Here is an 18,461-nt window from a genome sequence, read left to right as displayed (position 1 = left end):
GCTGTAGTGGGCATCCAGGTGAACGGTGACAGTGGCTTGGACTAGGTGATAGGAACAGAGAGGGAAAGAAGTATTCTGACTCAATATGTGTTTTAGAGTTAGAAATTACTGATGAGTATAATGTGGGAAGAGGAAACAACAGGAATCAAAATGACTACTATCCTTTGATTCAGTAAGTTGCTGATGGTAGCTCATTTACTAAAAAGGCATTGAGTAGGGGAATAAATAGGTTTGTGGAGAGAAGGAATAAAAAATTCTGCCACAGTAAATGTGACATATCATTTAGATATATTATGTGGTGCTATCAAACAGGCAGTTAGATATTTGACCTTGATAATAATCCTGTGAAGTAGACCAGAAAACCCTGGTATTAACCAAATTTTACAAATGAGAAAAAATAAGGCTCAGGGAAAAAGGCTTGTCTTAGTACAAATTAGTCATCAGTGCCCCTTGATAGAGGGCTGATACCACATATTAAAAAGAGGAACACCTTCACTGCTGGGGATTCTGAAAAATACACATGTACATAGCTCACCCCATTTGGCTACACAGCTACTCCAAAAGTAAAAGTCTTTTATGTCTAAGAAGATTCCCCCAGGAGATTATGACTTACCCAAATAGCAATATGTAATACATATGAATCTTAGCTGAGATGTATGTATAATGCCATTACTGTCTTCTTAAAATACTTGAGTCAACAATTAAATGCATACATATAATACAAAGTAAGGCACAAAATTTTCTTTAAGGAAAGTTGACAATTCCTGGTTCTCATTTTTATTAAGGGTTGTGTCAAAAACCTTTCTGGGGAACACATTTCTAAAATTAGAAAAGAAAATCAACTGGGAAATGACTAGTAAAATAATCATTACGCTGCTTCTCAGGACCGTAACCAGCATTTAAGACAAGCTCATGCCGCCCTCAGCACTTCCTCAGACTGCTTTTCTTTCATTTGGCTGCTTTAAAGTGGTGGAAACATCTGCATTAGAAGATATATTTTATCCCCAAGCTCAATGCATCTATTAGAACTAAACTTCCATTCAAAATTCCAAAGGTGCCATGCTGAAATTAAGGAAGACACTAAAAACAGGAAGGACGGGCATTAAGAAAGAAAAAAAGAGAAAGAAGGGGTGAAGGAGGGGAAGAGGGGGGAAGGAGCGAGTAGTAAATGACCTCTTCCTGACGGCAATCCCTGTGACAAAGGTCTCACGAATAACATGCCCGAAAACATCATAAAACCCCTCAGGAAGACACGCTTGTTTACATGGCTCGAATCCAGAGGTTATTACAGACTCTCCATATTTTAAACACGGTGTCAATTATCAGTTTCAAATAAATAGTAATTATCGAAGTGAAAAATAAGCATGCCTGCTTAATTCAGCTTATCAGCACTTCACTGAACCTTCATGCCAACAGCCAGCTTTTCATGCATGCTCTTAAAATAAAAGCAAGAGCCTGGCTGGCGCTACAAATAATGCTGGTATCCTCAGAATTGGAAGGAAACTTAGAGGTCATTATATCCAACCCTCTCATTTTACAGATAAGGAAACTAAGTAAAGCTAAGAAAGATAAAGTGGCTTACCCCTCATCCCAGAGCCACTCTAGGATGAAAAACTGTGCTTCTGATTCTTAGTCATGATTCCAAATACTATAGCATGCTGCCTATGGAGCAGGAAAGAAAAGTACCACAAGGGATGGCCCAAGGCTTTACTGTAGCTACATCCTGATGAGAAAAGGTGGACAGAGCTGGGCATCTCAGGCCCCGGGCTGCAGTCTGGCTGTCAGCCTGCCACTATCCTCAGCCTACACCCTGCAACAGCTGACAGTCTTTTCAACAGCACAGCTGGGCTTTTTCCCCCAAAGCTTTTGGGTTGATGTGGCAGAGTTTGATGTCTAGTAGCTGGTGCCTCCTTCCATCAAGGTCTTCAGAAGGAAGCCGTTGAAAGGTCATGCAGCAGTGAGCTTCCAGGCTTTAGAGAAACACCAACCTTCCTGAAGGATGAGAGGGAAAAGGACACCTCTCTCCCCTGTCTGCCCAATGCCAGTATATATAGAAAATTCTAGAAGTATTCACAACAAAATTGTGTAGCACATTCATATGGAACTCATATTTACATTTTAGTGCCTACAGAGAACAAAATTTCTAATCAAAATTATTTTTGAAAAGTCATGTCTAGTCATTAGGGAAGTTGCAATATAAGCAGGATTTATATTCAGTTTGCTTACTGCAAACACTTGTATAAATAAATGGACTGATAATAATAATAATAATAATAATCCTCTCCCATGCAATCAAGGATTTCTTCTTATCCCCCAAAAAAGGAAACCATTAAGTCTTTAATAATCTTCCACTATATATTTTTTTCCTGTAAATATCCTTTCTGGGTATTCTTTTTATTAAAAACACCTATACGGGCTTCCCTGGTGGCGCAGTGTTGAGAGTCCGCCTGCCAAAGCAGGGGACATGGGTTCGTGCCCCGGTCCGGGAAGATCCCACATGCCACGGAGCAGCTGGGCCCGTGAGCCATGGCTGCTGAGCCTGCGCGTCCGGAGCCTGTGCTCCGCAACGGGAGAGGCCACAACAGTGAGAGGCCCGCGTACCACAAAAAAAAGATAAAATAAATTTTAAAAACACCTATACAACTGTGGAATACAAGCTACACATTGCAGTCCCAAGATTCTTTCATTAGCTAATGGAAAATAAGATCCAAGAGTAAACAGATGATCAATACTGGTCCACACTTTCCATTCCAGATCAATTCCCAAGCTGCTAATAATCTTCACCATCTCCCAATGCCACTGAAAAAGTGGCCTGGATTTTATTTGACAGTGTTAGCATTCCATTGACCTGATTATAGAAAAAATCATGAAAAAAGTACTTACAGCATAAGCACCTATCAAAAATGCTGCATTTGCTCTTTTCCGTTGGTCAAAACAGGTGTAGTGCACAATTTTCTTTCGTGATAAACTGTATGACTAGAAAGAGGGAATAAAAAGAGTTTGTGTAACCACAGAGACAATGTTGAAACGTACAGAAAAACATCATCTCTTAACTTTCAAAGACATGTCACAATCAGTGAAATTTAACAACTTTCGACTTCAATTTCTATGGCATTCATACAAAAGTAGTACGGGATAGAGGGTTACTAGCTCATACTTTTTACAGCTCAATCATAATGTAAGAATTAGCACATACCAAACATATTTCTCTCCAAGAAAGGAGACTGATACAATGGGAGATAAATTATTGGCATCTTTATTATAGCAGGAAACATTTTTGAAGATTTACTCTTGATCTTATATGTAAAGTCAACTCATCCTATTTCATTCCCTAACACACCACACCCACTCCCAGAAAATTTATCTATGCCTTTCATATTATGCCATTTGTTTTTAAATGTGTCAACCAATCTATTTTCCTCTCTAAAAATTTTTAAATGTCTATATTAACCAGAGCACCAATATTAATATTTTCTTTTTATAATGTTCTATTAAAAAATCCCCTTTTAATTACCTGAAAATAAATGGTTAATGGAAAAAAAATGAACCATCAAAAGGATTATGTCAGCAAACATCTTAATACAATAGCCATATATTAAATTCATGGACTCAAATGAACAGTTATTAAGCACCAGCTGCTATATGCCAGGCAATATGCTGCATGCTCAACTAAATCCAAAATAAGCAACATAGTATATTGTATACATGCTAAACATGAAAAGAAGGTAAAAACAAAAAGATCTGTTAAAATGAAATCAAATTATTAGTAAAAATTCAAACATAAAACAATGAGAACATGATACAACTCAATGAAATCCACTCCATTTCCTCATATTTCAAAACAGTTATATGGTTTTCCTCATATTTCAAAACAAATGGTTTTCAAAAATACAGACACATAAGTACATTTTAATATTTATCTATAAATTCATACCAACTAGAAAGGCAGCTTTTTATACTCTACACACTAACCACAACCCACAGAATATCTGCTTTTAGAGCCCCCTTAAAAATGTAAGAACTCAACTATATACCTTTCTTTACCCTGCTATTTTCTACAAGGAAAAGAAACTCTTCCAAAACTCTGAAGTCCATTCTAAGATGAAACAGCAACATTCTGGCTTTAATGTGTAACCACAGAAAACGCAGTTCTATGCATCATGGCTGTAAGTCTAGAAACCCTCACCGCCCCAAGACAGGCATTTCTTTGATAACCAAGAATCATGTTCTGAAAATGGCACTGCTCTTTTATTTTTTTTAAATTTATTTATTTATCTTTGGCTGTAGTGGGTCTTCATTGATGCACGTGGGCTTTCTCTAGTTGAGGTGCACGGGCTTCTCACTGTGGTGGCTTCTCTTGTTGCGGAGCACGGGCTCTAGGCGCGCAGGCTTCAGTAGCTGTGGCATGCAGGCTCCATAGTTGTGGCTCGTGGGCTCTAAAGCACAGGCTCAGTAGTTGCGGCACACAGGCTTAGGTGCTCTGCAGCATGTGAGATCTTCCCAGACCTGGGCTCAAACCTGTGTCCCCTGCATTGGCAGGTGGATTCTTAACCACTGCGCCACCAGGGAAGTCCAGCACTGCTCTTTTAAATTGAACTTTGAAAAATAAGTGTTTGCCTCAAACCTCTTTGAGGTTTGGTCTCTTACTACCAAAGTCCTTATTTCCAGACAAGCTTACTAAAATACCCCTATGATATAAAGTTTAAAAGAGTACATTTAAAAACAATAATAATAAATTTTTTTAAAGAGTACATTTTATTCAATTCAGGTCAGTGGAGTGAAAGCACACAAGTTATCTAAAGACTTCAAGGTCACCATCAGTGGTGTTGACACTTGTCTTCTTGCTTTCTCAATTTGGAATTGTTACCTGCTGGACATTTCTCGTTTGTTTGTTTGTTTGTTTTTGCCAGTGATTTATCTCCATCAATAAGCTATGTTTGATTTATTGAAAGAAGAATCAAGGCTCTTACGACCTAAGCTTTTTCTACGGTCTAAATCCTACATTACCTAAAGACTGCCTTACAGAGGCCAGGACCCCGTTAACATGAGTCAGATGGAACACAAGGACTCAGCTCTTCTGGCTCTCAGCCTCTCACTATTTTCATTTCCTGGATCCCTAACACACTTCTGAGGAAGTTTAAATTATCTGTTTCAATGCCCTTTTCTACTAAGAGTTTAGGTTTCATAACAAGCTACTCTTATCATTAAATAATGTGGAATTAAATTTATTTTACAAATTTACTCGCCAACAGTGACAAACTCCTATTGCTATTCTTTCATCGCCAATGGTCTTTACTGTTGGATTGTTTTTGAACTTTTTGTGTTAGCTTCTTTTTTGCTTTTCTCTCTAATTCTAAAGTATATGGAATGCAGAGAACCATCCTACAATGGGAACCATGAGGACGGAATTCTGAAGGAAACTTTCTTTTCACTGTATACTTATACATTTTTTAAAGTAAAAATAATACAAATTAAAATTTTAAGGGAAGAATTTTTTTTACCTTTACAAGCTTTCAGAAATTATATCAGATAAAGAATATTCTTCACAAAATCTACCTAGAAATTTTAACTATTTTAAAATACATAGACTTCCCTGGTGGCGTAGTGGTTAAGAATCCGCCTGCCAATGCAGGGGACACAGGTTCAAGCCCTGGACCAGGAAGATCCTACATGCCGCGGAGCAACTAAGCCCGTGCGCCACAACTACGGAGCCTGCGCTCTAGAGCCCGCGAGCCACAACTACTGAAGCCCGCGTGCCTAGAGCCTGTGCTCCGCAACAAGAGAAGCCACGACAATGAGAAGCCCGTGCACCTCAACGAAGAGCAGCCCCCGCTCGCCAAAACTAGAGAAAGCCCACGCGCAGCAACAAAGATCCAACGCAGCCAAAAATAAAAATAATAAATTAAATAAATTAAAAAATAAAATAAAATGAAATACCTCCTGTTGGAAGCTGCCTACAGGATGCAAACATAATTGACTTTTTTTTAAAACATCTGTCACCCTACCTACTCACAAAATTTTTTTTCTTGTGATGAGAACTTTCAGGACTTACTTTCTCAACAGCTTTCACCCATGCAATAGTGTTATTAACTGTAGTCACCATGCTGTACGTTACAATAACTGATTTTTTAAAATGAGAGTTCTCTATCTGACTTTTAGGAAAGCTTTTAAAACTCCTAGCATTTACTTTGCTTAGGGTTAGATATTTTGGAATTCAAGTGTTTTTCTCAGCACTGCAAGTCAAGAAATGATCTTCTCATGCAGGGAACACGGGTTTGTGCCCCGGTCTAGGAGGATCCCACATGCCACGGATTGGCTGGGCCCGTGAGCCATGGCCGCTGAGCCTGTGCGTCCGGAGCCTGCGCGTCCGGAGCCTGCACGTCCGGAACCTGTGCTCCGCAATGGGAGAGGCCACAACAGTGAGAGGCCCACGTACCGAAAAAAAAAAAAAAAGAAATGATCTTCTGTTTAGTGAAGCTTGGCCAATATCTCCTAGGTCATATCACAGAGAGGTGAGTTCTCACTCAAGGAATCAAAACTAATTCAAAGTGAAGGACAACAGAGAAAAATCTTATATATAACAAGCCTTGTCCTAATTGCCCTCCCTGTCACAGCCAGGCCTTCCTCTTATGGGTCAGCATACCCAAGTCTCGCAGCAGTAACGCTGTTCAACAGAGGAGATATTCTGGTACTAGGATGAAAAATTTCAGGGATAACAAAACATTTTGCCAATCGTTTAGCTGATGCTTTATATGATTGAGTTGATCTACACAATTTCTTTAACGTTTTCTCCTTCCAAATATTAAACATGTCCTTATCTTAAAAACAAAAACAAAAACTACCTATTACATATCAAAGCACACTGATGACTAAAGTGCCTTTAGAGGAACATTTGGCTCATCCTTTGAGATCTTTCATATGGAAGAACTTTACCATGCAAGAAAAGAAAGTCCTGCAGACAATAGGACTCTATTTTATAAATGAGCCATGTAGATATTTTTTCAAGTTCTGCTCTAGTATCAGGAGAATTTCATGCCTCCAAACTGGACAGTTGCCTCTTCCTTACCTGGCTGCCACCTCTACAGTCCAGTGTACCGGCCACGCCCTTCATGGAGATTACTTGCTAAATCATACCATCACTTCTGGCTTTCAGTGAGCTCCTTGCTCTAATACAGATTCTTTCTGCGTTACATGAAAAGCTTAGAGATTACAAAAACACTGTGTACAATAGCAAAGTAAAGTTAGAAATTGGTAAAACAAATGAATATAGTCTTAAATATAAAGAGGAGGATGTCACAGAAGGAATACTAAGACCTCTGGACTATTTGTCTGCTCTGCAGCAAGGCTGCACATGACTCATTGCAAATTATAACATGCAGCCACTATCCACACTATATTGTAGATTTCAATCTGGAAACTGGAATATATAGCCTTCTGAATCTTCTTAACCTAAGTGGACACAGCCAGCCCTCTATAATAACAACAACAACAGTAATATTTATTAGTCACTTGCTACATGCCATTATTTCTCAAAGCAGTAGGACAGTGCCAAAGGGGTCCAGTTTGACCAGACACAGAGTGACTCCCAAACCAGAAGTCCTGGGCAAGGCTGAAGTATAATGAGCATGCTGTGTCTCTCTTTTACCAAGAGAACATAAGCCTGGAGCCATGGAGGGCCTGGCTTACCACACTTGGCCAATAGCTCCCAGGCCAGATGAGAGTTGAGTGTTCTCCACAAGTGTGATAGATGGGAGGAATCCAGAACTCTCTCACTGAGCTTGATAACTTGTGTAAACCTTAATTCTCAATTATAAGGCCATAACACATTTCACGGTTCAAAATTTAAATAATTCTCAGGTTGAATTGGTCAATAATTTAAAAACTTTTCAGAAATAAAAAACAAACTAAATTTCAATCTAAATTATATTTTATTATATTACCATATTGTATTTCATCGTCTTAACAGACTGATTCAGAGTCACCTAGAGAGCTTATTAAAACACAGATTGCTGGGCCCTGCCCCTAGAGTTTCTGATTTAGCAGGGAAGGGCCAGAGAATTTGCATTTCTAACAATTCCTTGGTAATTAATACTGATGCTGCTGGTCCAAGGACCACACACTGAAATCCACTGTGCTAAGATATTGCTAAATTTTGGAAAAGAGCTGCATGAAAATGTGGGAAAAGGCCCCATTCCTGGAAATACTCTATATGGATCCTAAAATACCGTCCATCTGGTCAAGTAGCCCCAAAAGACATTTAAATTCTTTTAGGAACTTCAAATCATGCCATGTGACTTTTAAAAGCATGTTATAGAAAACATATTTCCCCAGATTCCTCAGAAAACTTTATTACGATTTGTAAATTCTTGCATTCCAGCTGATAACACCTAAGGGAAAAGTTCCTTTAATGTTTCAGTAAATAAGCTGCTTTAAATGGTGCTGTTCCAGGGCTTCCCTGGTGGTGCAGTGATTGAGAATCTGCCTGCCAATGCAGGAGACACGGGTTCGAGCCCTGGTCCGGGAAGATCCCACATGCTGTGGAGCAACTAAGCCCGTGCACCACAGCTACTGAGCCTGCGCTCTAGAGTCTGCAAGCCACAACTACTGAAGCCCACGTGCCTAGAGCCCACGCTACGCAACAAGAGAAGCCATGACAATGAGAAGCCCGCTCGCCAGAACTAGAGAAAGCCCACACACAGCAACGAAGACACAACTCAGCCATAAATAAATAAATAAATAAATAAATGTGTTATTCCAGAGGTTCCAAATTCAGATGCTCTCAGGGGCCAAGAATTTAAAGTGGGTCAGCTGGGAAACTAGAAAAGCATGCCCTACCCAGTACAGACCTAGCTCTCATGAAGGAATCTGGGCCCAAATCAGATACTGCAATATTTAAAAGAAGCCAGAAATCTATAATTTAATGAAAATTTTCATAAATTACAGATGTTGACCATGAATTCAAAATTTTTAAACAGCATTCATGCCAAAAAAAAAAAAAAAGTCTGTGGACTGAAATCAGCCCATAGGCAATCAGTTTGCTGAATCTGAGTGCTGGGATACTGCAGCTGAAGAAAGTTCTAATGGTTCAATCAGCATGAAGTGAGCAGCTGTTGTGTGTCAAGCACAGTGCTGAGCAACATGGTAACAAGGGAAGCAGAACCCCAGTCTCCAGCCTCCTAAGTGCTCAAAGTCTAATGAATATTTGATGCTAAACAAGGGGAAAATATTAGCCAAGGCTTATTACAAATGGAAGAGAATAACTACCTAGGGATGCATTCACAGCACAGCAAGGCCCAATGGAATGATCTTAATTACAGGTACAATAATTGTTTCATTTAACAAGGTAAAAAAATAGTAACTAAAAGATGGGATTTAGTAATGAATATCTATCAATTAACATAAGCAAACCTATGGAAATTTCCAGACCTGTACTGTTTCCCTGAGCGAGAATTAAAGTTCTACTACTCTTATGTAAATCATGACAAGTGTGTAATATAGCATATAAATGTTTGATGGTACTTGTAAACCCAAGTACAATGACTGCCATATTAGAAAAATATAAACTAAGATGAGGATATTGACCCCAGACAGACATTTTCTATCTCAGAAAGGAAAGCTATGTGAAAAGTTGCATTCTAATGGGATCACTCCTTGTGAAAAACAAGCCACGGCAACTCAGACAGAGAGAAAATGATGACATGCTACACAAATCACAAATACCCCAGGCTATCCTTGAATTATGGTGACAGACACAAATCATGCACTTGTTTAGGTTAGGTCAGGAGACCACAAACTACTTAACCATTCAAAATCAAAAGGTGATGCAATTAAGCTCAAAGCCAAAAAACAAAAACAAAAGAGTTAATGGCCAATTTAAAGAAACAGATTTTGGGGGCAGCCTTTCGGTAAAGTTGTTTGCCATGCTTAAAAGTAAAATCTTCAAGTCGTGTGGTTAGAATGTGATGTTTAAGCTGTGTCGATCAGCCTGATTAAGCTAAGGAAGACATTAGTGCAGCCTGGATTATATGCCCTTTAATAAAAAAAAAAACTGAGCCCATGCACTTCCCTAAACAAGCAAGCTCTGCCAATGATGATGGTCAGATTAAGTAGATTACAGCACAGGGACCATGGTGACCAAGGCATCATTCTCTTACAGTGACTAGGCTAGCCCAGTAATGGCTGCAGCAATCAGCGTCTCCATAGCAATCAGTGGTCATTCCATTGCAAAAGCGATAAAATGAACAGGTCTTCCTGTGAGCAGCCATGAGCTCTACATGTTTTACCTCCAACTTCCCCAGGAAAGGGATATTCTTGAAATTTTTCTTTGGCTGTACAAAACAAAATACGGTTTATGTTTTTATTTAAAGCTAAAACAAAACAGATCGAATAGTTTATTTAAAAAGAAAACGGTGTCTCTTTATGGTCCATTTTCTTTCAAACCCAGTATGTTTCATTTAATGAAATGGCACCTTTGTTCAAAGTAGAAGTCAAAACGTCAAGAAAAGTTGCTCATAAAGGTTAATCGATCAGGCTGATAATATAGTTGAAGGCATTTGGGGATTTTCTATGAAAGGGGGTTTTCTTGCCTGAGGCTTCTGAATGGCATAAGGGCTGCAGGCCTTGCAAACTCTACATACACTCACTCCTGTGGGAATTAACACTGTTTTAGCACCCCTGAAACCTCTTTAAACTACATGGACACTCTCCAGAATGTAGCTTGCTTTTCTTCCCCCAAAAGCCCATGAACCTGCAACAGAAGATAACCTCATAAAGCAATCTTCAACATGTTTTTGTAGTTATAATAAGAGGGTGGTCTGATCACTGTATCAAAAGAGTGCTTGTGTGCAACCACCTGATACCGTGGCAGGTACCTGGTTACCAGATAGGATTACTGCACTGATTCATTCAGCAACAAGGACATTCCCTGAGCCCCACCATCTGCCAGGTACTTTCAGTGCTTTAATATAATCATCCATTTCACCATGCCCCCCCTCTCCTTTTTTCTTTTACCCTGAAAGGACCATGTGGGATGTTTTGTACACTTAAAATTACATTTCTGTCAATATTCTTTTAAATCTCTCTAAATTGTCCCCAAGATTACTGTGATTGTCCTGTTGATTCATAAGAGCAGGTATTAAAAAAAAAAAAAATCACTGCCCTAGAAAACGTCCCCTTTTTTCAGAGACACTCTTTTTTCCCGCAGGCTAGGGTTTTATTTTTCTCTGAGGAAAAGTGAAATCAACAGTTAAAACTGTGTTGATTATTTTAGAAAAAGTCAGTTCAATCATATTATGTTTATAAAACTGTCAAATTACTGAATCAGTAATTGAAAGATTTTCTTAACTGATTAACTTTGAAAAAGGTACTCTGCTTTTCAAAATACCACTACCTTGTCTTTAATTACTATAGTCTTCTCTTTTAGAAGCTCGTATATTCCAGCCCAGTGTTCTTAGCATTGTCTGTGCCAAAAATCCCTTTGAGAATCTATTAAAATGTTATGAATACTCTCAGAAAAAAAATGTAAATACATACAAAATTTTATATATAATTTCAGGAGTTTATGGATTCTTTGAAGTACAAGATTACAATTCTTGGTCTAGCCTATCAATCACTGATGACATTTTAAATTAAACAACATACACAGTTTTGCAAATTGTCCTCACTTCATTAAATCTTCTTTCTTTGACTGATTCCCTTATTATGGTAACTCTTGACCAGAAATAGCAAACTACTACCTATTACTATATAACTCTTAATACTTACATTTTTTAAAGTATAGTTTAAAATTAGAAACAGGGTTTTTGCTGGTGGTAGTGGTTTCTGATTTTGGTTTTTTAATCTAAGTAAATGTGTAATGGATAAGTTTCCATTTTAATTCATATAATTAAAATGAAGGCCATTGGGAAAAGAATGCATATGAATACACACAAAAAAAATATCAGTAAATCATCACCTCAAATCATCAACTTTTAGAGAAACGTTTTAACATATAAAAAATAAGAAATTTGGGTTTGGAATAGAATATACTATAAAATATTACCTATCGACCTAAGGTATCAAATAAAGGGGAAAAAATAATAAGAGCTTTATTGGAAGAAATAAAAATTTCCAAAGTAGAAAATAAAATGCATCTCAACGATTTAGGAAACCACACAGAAAAAGAATTCTAAGAAGTTCTTTGTTAAAAGAACAGAAGTTATTTAAGTTATTTTAACAAAAGTTATTTGTTAAAATAGTGCCAATTATTCAGAGAAGCAAAGGAGTTTGAGGACCAAGTCAGTGGCATCAGATTGGGTATTTAAGATGTCACTAGAGCAGTTTCAGCACAGTTGGGAAGACAAAGGTGGGAGAGCAAATGATAAGAAATCAGTGCCAAGTAAGGATGTAAACATGCTGAGGGCAGGATATTGAAACCTCTAGAGGCAAAAGGATGGAAGAGGATCTGTAGGTCATGGGGATCATGGTAAGGCCAAAGCAGTTTCTGTGTGTTTACTGACCCCGTGCTGGACACTTGGAGACAAAAGTCTCCATCTTTTGATAAGGCATGCCTCCATCCTCTAGGAGCTCAAAGTCTAGTGAGAAAGATAGATGCAATTGAAAATTGCAAATTATAACTGAAATTATAGTTTCAATTAAAATTAAAATTACAACTCATCAGTAATAGAGATCTGCACAAAGAATTATGGAAAAACAAAGGAGGCACTTCCCACTTTGTCCAGCAGCACAAGGAGATGCTTACTAGATGTGGTGGTGCTTTTGCACAAGGTCTTAAAGAATGAGGAGTTATCAAACCAGAGGGCAAGGGCACTCCAGCCATACTGGATGTCACACGCAATTGTGTGGAGCAGCGCTGTGGTTCAGGGTAAAGTTCAAGGCTAGGAGTGGCAGGGGTACTGCAATCTTCAGTAACTCAGTAAGTTAGTGCATGAAATCACCCGCTGGGAAGATGCCAAGGGTGGGAATTGTCAAAGTGAGCAAGACAAAAGGCATGGAAGTATGCTGCCAAAGGTCTTACCAAAATGAGTGACCATGGGCTGCAGACGAGAGACATCAGAAGGGAGCTGAGAGCCTAAAAGAATAGGGAGACTGAAGGTCTGGAGATTATACAAGGGTGAGAGAGACGATGTGGGAGGCGTGTAACAAGGAGGGTACATTCAAAATCGGAAAGCCTAGAGTCTGGGTTCCAGGAGGCAAAGCAGCCGGAGTGGCAGGAACGGTCACTGGAGCAAAAAAGAAGCAGAGGAGCTATGAGGCCACCATGGGACAACAAGGGGAAGTTAGTCAGGGAAGTGCTGTGGGTGAGTGCAGGAAGATGATAAACCAGAGGCTGCAGCTACCAGTGAAGGTGGAGAGAAGTGTATGAATGATGCAGTCAAGGGCCTGAGAACCTGGCCCCGACCTTACCTTGCAGCCTTGGGCAAGTCACATGCCTCTCCTGGGCTTCCCTTTCTGCACCTATGAAATCAGGAGGCTGGACTAAATGGTTATTTGGATTCCTAAAATGATATCGGATAGCTTTCGCATATGGACATGATAGCTATGAGGCTGAGAAGGTGTTCGTAAACTTTGTTGAAGAACTGTCTTAGGGCTTCCCTGGTGGCGCAGTGGTTAAGGATCTGCCTGCAGGGCTTCCCTGGCAGCGCAGTGGTTGAGAGTCCGCCTGCCGATGCAGGGGACACGGGTTCATGCCCTGGTCCGGGAGGATCCCACATGCCACAGAGCAGCTGGGCCCGTGAACCATGGCCGCTGAGCCTGCACGTCCAGAGCCTGTGCTCTGCAACGGGAGAGGCCACAGCAGTGGGAGGCCTGCGTACCACAAAACAAAACAAAACAAAACAAAACAAAACAAAAAACCTGTCTTTATTGTATTTCCTATCAGAATTCACAAATGTTACCTTAGTAACTTTCTTTTGTATAGGACTTCAAAATTTACAAAGCTCTCTTACACATATTTTCTAACCTCTGTACATATATAATCCTAACCACCTTTCTGTGAGCGCTCTATAAGCCCTATTTTAGACCTGAAGAAACAGATTCTACAAGGCTGAAGTGACTGCAGCTTTGAACTGGTAACGTAAGTCTTTTTCTCCTGATAAAGAGATTCTACTTGGTATGCTTTATTGAGATAACCCATGACTTACTAACATTTAAAATTCATTCCCTCAGCAAGTAACAAGGGGCCCACTAATTGTACTAAAGCTAAAAAGGTCATTCATTCCAGGCATCCATCAGATTACCTGATCACTGAAATGAACCGAGGGGACTGTCTGAACTTTATTAAATTTGTATAATGTTGAAAGAAAGCTTTGTAAATGAAAAAACTCAAAACAAGCCCTGTATACGCTTACCCATACTGTTTAGTATAGACCATGATAGTAAAATAGTCTTAATTCAATCCATCTATTCTTATGTACTTGTTATATAGAGCACTGAGTCAGACCAGGAAATTTGTTTTCCTGATAATGATTCCTTTCTCTTCAATCATTCCAGATAGTAGACAGTTTCCACACTGTTGATTATAATACCCAGTTCATACCAACTACATACTAACAGGACTAATCAAGAAAGTGAAGAAATTCCTAGGTCCTCAAAAGGAAGAAATGGATTTTAATTATTTATGAATTATCCTTTCCTTGTTAATTCATCCATAAAAAGTCCATTTAATATTTCTTATTAAATTCTTTTGGGGATATTATTTGCTTCCTTGGTGATTACAAAAATTTTAACTTTATCTTTTAAACGATAGGCAGTAGCTTCTTTTCTGAAAAATGTAAGTAGGTTTAGAAATTGAGTTATTTGTAGTGAGGTGGATAGACCTAGAGTCTGTCATACATAGTGAAGTAAGTCAGAAACAGAAAAACAAATACCGTATGCTAACAAATATATATGGAATCTAAAAAAAAAAAAAAATGGTTCTGAAGAACCTAGGGGCAGGATAGGAAGAAAGACGCAGACGTAGAAAATGGACTTGAGGACACAGGGAGGGGGAAGGGTAAGCTGGGACGAAGTGAGAGAGTGGCATGGACATATATACACTACCAAATCTAAAATAGATAACTAGTGGGAAGCAGCCACATAGTACAGGGATATCAGCTCGGTGCTTTGTGACCACCTAGAGGGGTGAGATAGGGAGGGTGGGAGGGAGACGCAAGAGGGAGGAGATATGGGGATATATGTATAGCTGATTCACTTTGTTATAAAGCAGAAACTAACACACATTGTAAAGCAATTATACTCCAATAAAGATGTTAAAAAAATAGAAAGCCAACTTTAAAACTTTAGTATGAATAAAAAATAAAAATAAAATTTAAAAAAAATGTAAGTAGGTTTAGTTAAAGGAATGTACATACTATGTATTTCTGAGTCAGACACTACTTTAGAAATTAATCCCCTAAAAAGTTGATTACAACAGATCTTATGTTATGTGATTTTTGACTTTAAAAATCTTTCTTTGGTATCATTCCATGTCCATTTAGCATTTTGAGATCAATGGCAAAAATCTGTGAATTCATATTTTACAGGAAATTCTCCACGATAGATTCTTTTATACCTAAGTACAATAAAAATCAATCAAATCAAAAAATTATCATCAAGCAGATAATATATACAAGGCACTGCACTATGTCATGCCAGTAACATTTTACCCAGCAGAAAGATTAAACTATCCAAGCATTATAATTTAGTGGTTATCCTCAAGAGCATGCTGTGTAGATTACACCTTGCAAACTGAAACATTTAAGATCCTCATTTAGAAAATTGAGAGAAAAAGATAAATATTTCTTTCTATGTGATGAAGTAAGTTTACCAAAACTAGGAATATAGATGTCACTCTTCCTCATATATGCTTAGAACTTAAGAGGGAAAAAAAGCCACATGTAAAATTTAAAAAACAGAGATGAATAGTAAATGTATGACCCAAATTTTGTCATAACAGGTAAAATCCATGCTCTACTGCTGCTAGTTGATCAATCTCACTTGGCTGTTAACTCTACAGAGATGACATTCAAGAAATACACAAAAATTTCAGTCTTGATCAGATAGAAAAAGCTTATGCTCCAAAGCTCCTGCCGTGCAATGATGAGCCGGCCCCTTCATCGCCTGGTAACAGTGTCCAGAAGTGGACCTGAAGGTTTCAGAAAAATCATCCTAGGAGGGAATTTGATATACTCATTAACAACAACCTGAAAGGATTTGTGTTTTCTTTCTTAGATCACTATTTCAATGACTTCATTCAGCTCATGTTTCCATTGATCCTGAAAAATGAAAGAGATTAACATGATCCTAAAAAATGAAAGAGGTTAACATGTCCTTTGTGGGGTAATCAGGTAGATCAATTTCAACTTCTAGGTGAACTACTCACTTAAATTTCCAAAGATCAAGATTACCTAACTAAATGGTATATGCACAGCAACCCCACTGGTTAGATTTCACAGTTCAAAATTTTAATACCAAAATATAAACATCACCACAATACTCACTTTTAGTTTCTTGTTTAGTTTACAGCAGTATCTGTACACCATTGCCAAGTTCAGAGGTCCAAAATCTGCATAGAAACTGAGATTTTTTTAAAGTAGTATTTAGTAAAGATATTTTAACATCAATGCTCATTTTTATTTTCATTAAAGTTACAATCAAGTTTCAATTATCTTTGGGAATAAAGGTTAGTATACGACTGAATCATAGTAATCCAAATAACTAGTGATTTCACCCTGCCAATGCCCTCCAGTTACTATAACCAGTCTCGTAACAGGTAACTATTTGGACAGTTTTGAGTTCCACCTCCTTTTATCTCCCTACCAGGACATTAAGTAAAAGAATTAAAAAGCAAGCACTGAAAGAACCAACGTGAACAAAACATATACGTGGCCTACACTTCCTGGTTTTATTTATCACCTACTTAGTCATAAAGCTCATGTACCCTAAGTTCTAATTCCAACTATTCCACCCAAACCTTGCTCTCAAGTTTCAAGTATCTTAAATCCAGTGGTCTTTTTTTCAGTTTCATTCTCCTTGGACTCTCTGTATTATATAATACCCTGGCTCATCTCCTTCTCTCCACCCCTTTACATATCCAGGATACACGCATCAGTCTGCAGATCATCTGCTGTCATGAATTAAATGATAACACTATGGAAAACAGACGGCTCCTAACCCAAGACCCAACATCAGTTTTTCCCATCTTCAACTACCTGCTGGACTTCCCATCTATGGGTCCTTCCATCACCTGGAACTCAACCCATCTTTCCTTCAAATCAGCCCTCCAGGCTGAAAACATTTTACTTCTTCCAGTTGCTCAGACATGAAACTTCCTATTAATTTAGTTCAAATAAATATTAATTGAGTTATTATATATCAAATAAGCTACTACTCTAAGTCATCCTTTCCTTTTCTATTCCTACTTTAGCAACAAAAGTCCAGATCTTTCTTCATCTCACATCTTTAGTGTTATAATTCTCTCTCTCCTGCCCAGTCAACCTATATTCCACACTAGAAATTAATCTTTATAAAATCTCACTTCTCACATATCCTCTCACTGTTCAAAAATGTTTAATGGCCCTTTACTCCCTTCAGAATAATTCCTTGGCTCAGAAATCAAAGCCCTAACCATCACACCCCTAGCTTCCAGGCTGATCTCTCCTAATAGTTCCCATATGGAATCTTCATTCCAACAATATGTCCATTCTTCATTCTCGAATACTCCATGCATATTCTTAATCCAAGCCGCTGCTCAGATTGGTCTCCTTGCCTGGAATGCTCTCCTTTTCTCTTTCTACTACTCTCTAGATTCCTCAAAATCCAGTTCAAGTCCTACCTCCTGCACTCACCCTAAGAGAAAACTAATCACCCTTCTCTCAAAGTTCCCAAAACTTATCATCTGAGCCACTGTTTTGGCCCACGACACATACCATCACATACTACGAATTATCGTTTTAAGTGTAGATCCTACCTGGCCAACTACAGTGTAAGCTTCTCACTCAGGGACTGGACATCTTGAGAATGTCCTGCTCATAATAAACTTCAACAAATAAGTCTTCATTATGACTATTTTGCTCATTAATGCCCAAATTCAATTTAGCCTAGACTATAAATTTACTAAATATCACCACGTTTCCAAAAAAAGCATCCCCAAAAGACATTTAATTTTTTAAATGAAAATTAGGATTTATTTAATTTTTTCTGCTACCCAAATTACACTACCATAGATATGTCGTTACAAATCTGCCAAAAGCCTCTTGCCTTATTTAAGAATACTATACTTGGGATTCCCTGGTGGCACAGTGGTTGAGAGTCCGCCTGCCGATGCAGGGAACACGGGTTTGTGCCCCAGTCCGGGAGGATCCCACACGCCGCGGAGCGGCTTGGCCTGTGAGCCATGGCCGCTGAGCCTGCGCATCCGGAGCCTGTGCTCCGCAACGGGAGAGGCCACAACAGTGAGAGGCCCGCATACCGCAAAAAAAAAA

At 38.6% G+C, this 18,461-nt stretch overlaps 1 protein-coding gene across 3 annotated transcripts in view; it reads right to left on the bottom strand.

Annotated features, from left to right (window-relative positions):
• The window catches only part of CDC14A (cell division cycle 14A), a 179,762-nt gene that overhangs the window by 145,264 nt on the left and 16,037 nt on the right, over positions 1 to 18,461 (bottom strand). For 2 of the 3 annotated variants that reach the window (XM_060085671.1, XM_060085670.1), the window contains exons 3-4: positions 16,479 to 16,554; positions 2,884 to 2,976 (exon numbers count right to left, since the gene is read on the bottom strand). In XM_060085671.1, the coding sequence (XP_059941654.1) occupies positions 2,884 to 2,976; positions 16,479 to 16,554 (169 nt within the window). Of the gene's footprint in view, positions 1 to 2,883; positions 2,977 to 7,066; positions 7,183 to 10,283; positions 10,334 to 16,478; positions 16,555 to 18,461 lie in introns of those variants that run through there. The other variant, XM_060085672.1, reaches the window with a different exon arrangement.

Source organism: Mesoplodon densirostris, chromosome 2, assembly GCF_025265405.1.
Source record: "Mesoplodon densirostris isolate mMesDen1 chromosome 2, mMesDen1 primary haplotype, whole genome shotgun sequence".
In the NCBI taxonomy this organism is placed as follows: domain Eukaryota; kingdom Metazoa; phylum Chordata; class Mammalia; order Artiodactyla; family Ziphiidae; genus Mesoplodon; species Mesoplodon densirostris.
The sequence above is the reverse complement of the archived record's forward strand: the minus strand, read 5'-3'. Positions and strand labels throughout refer to the sequence as shown.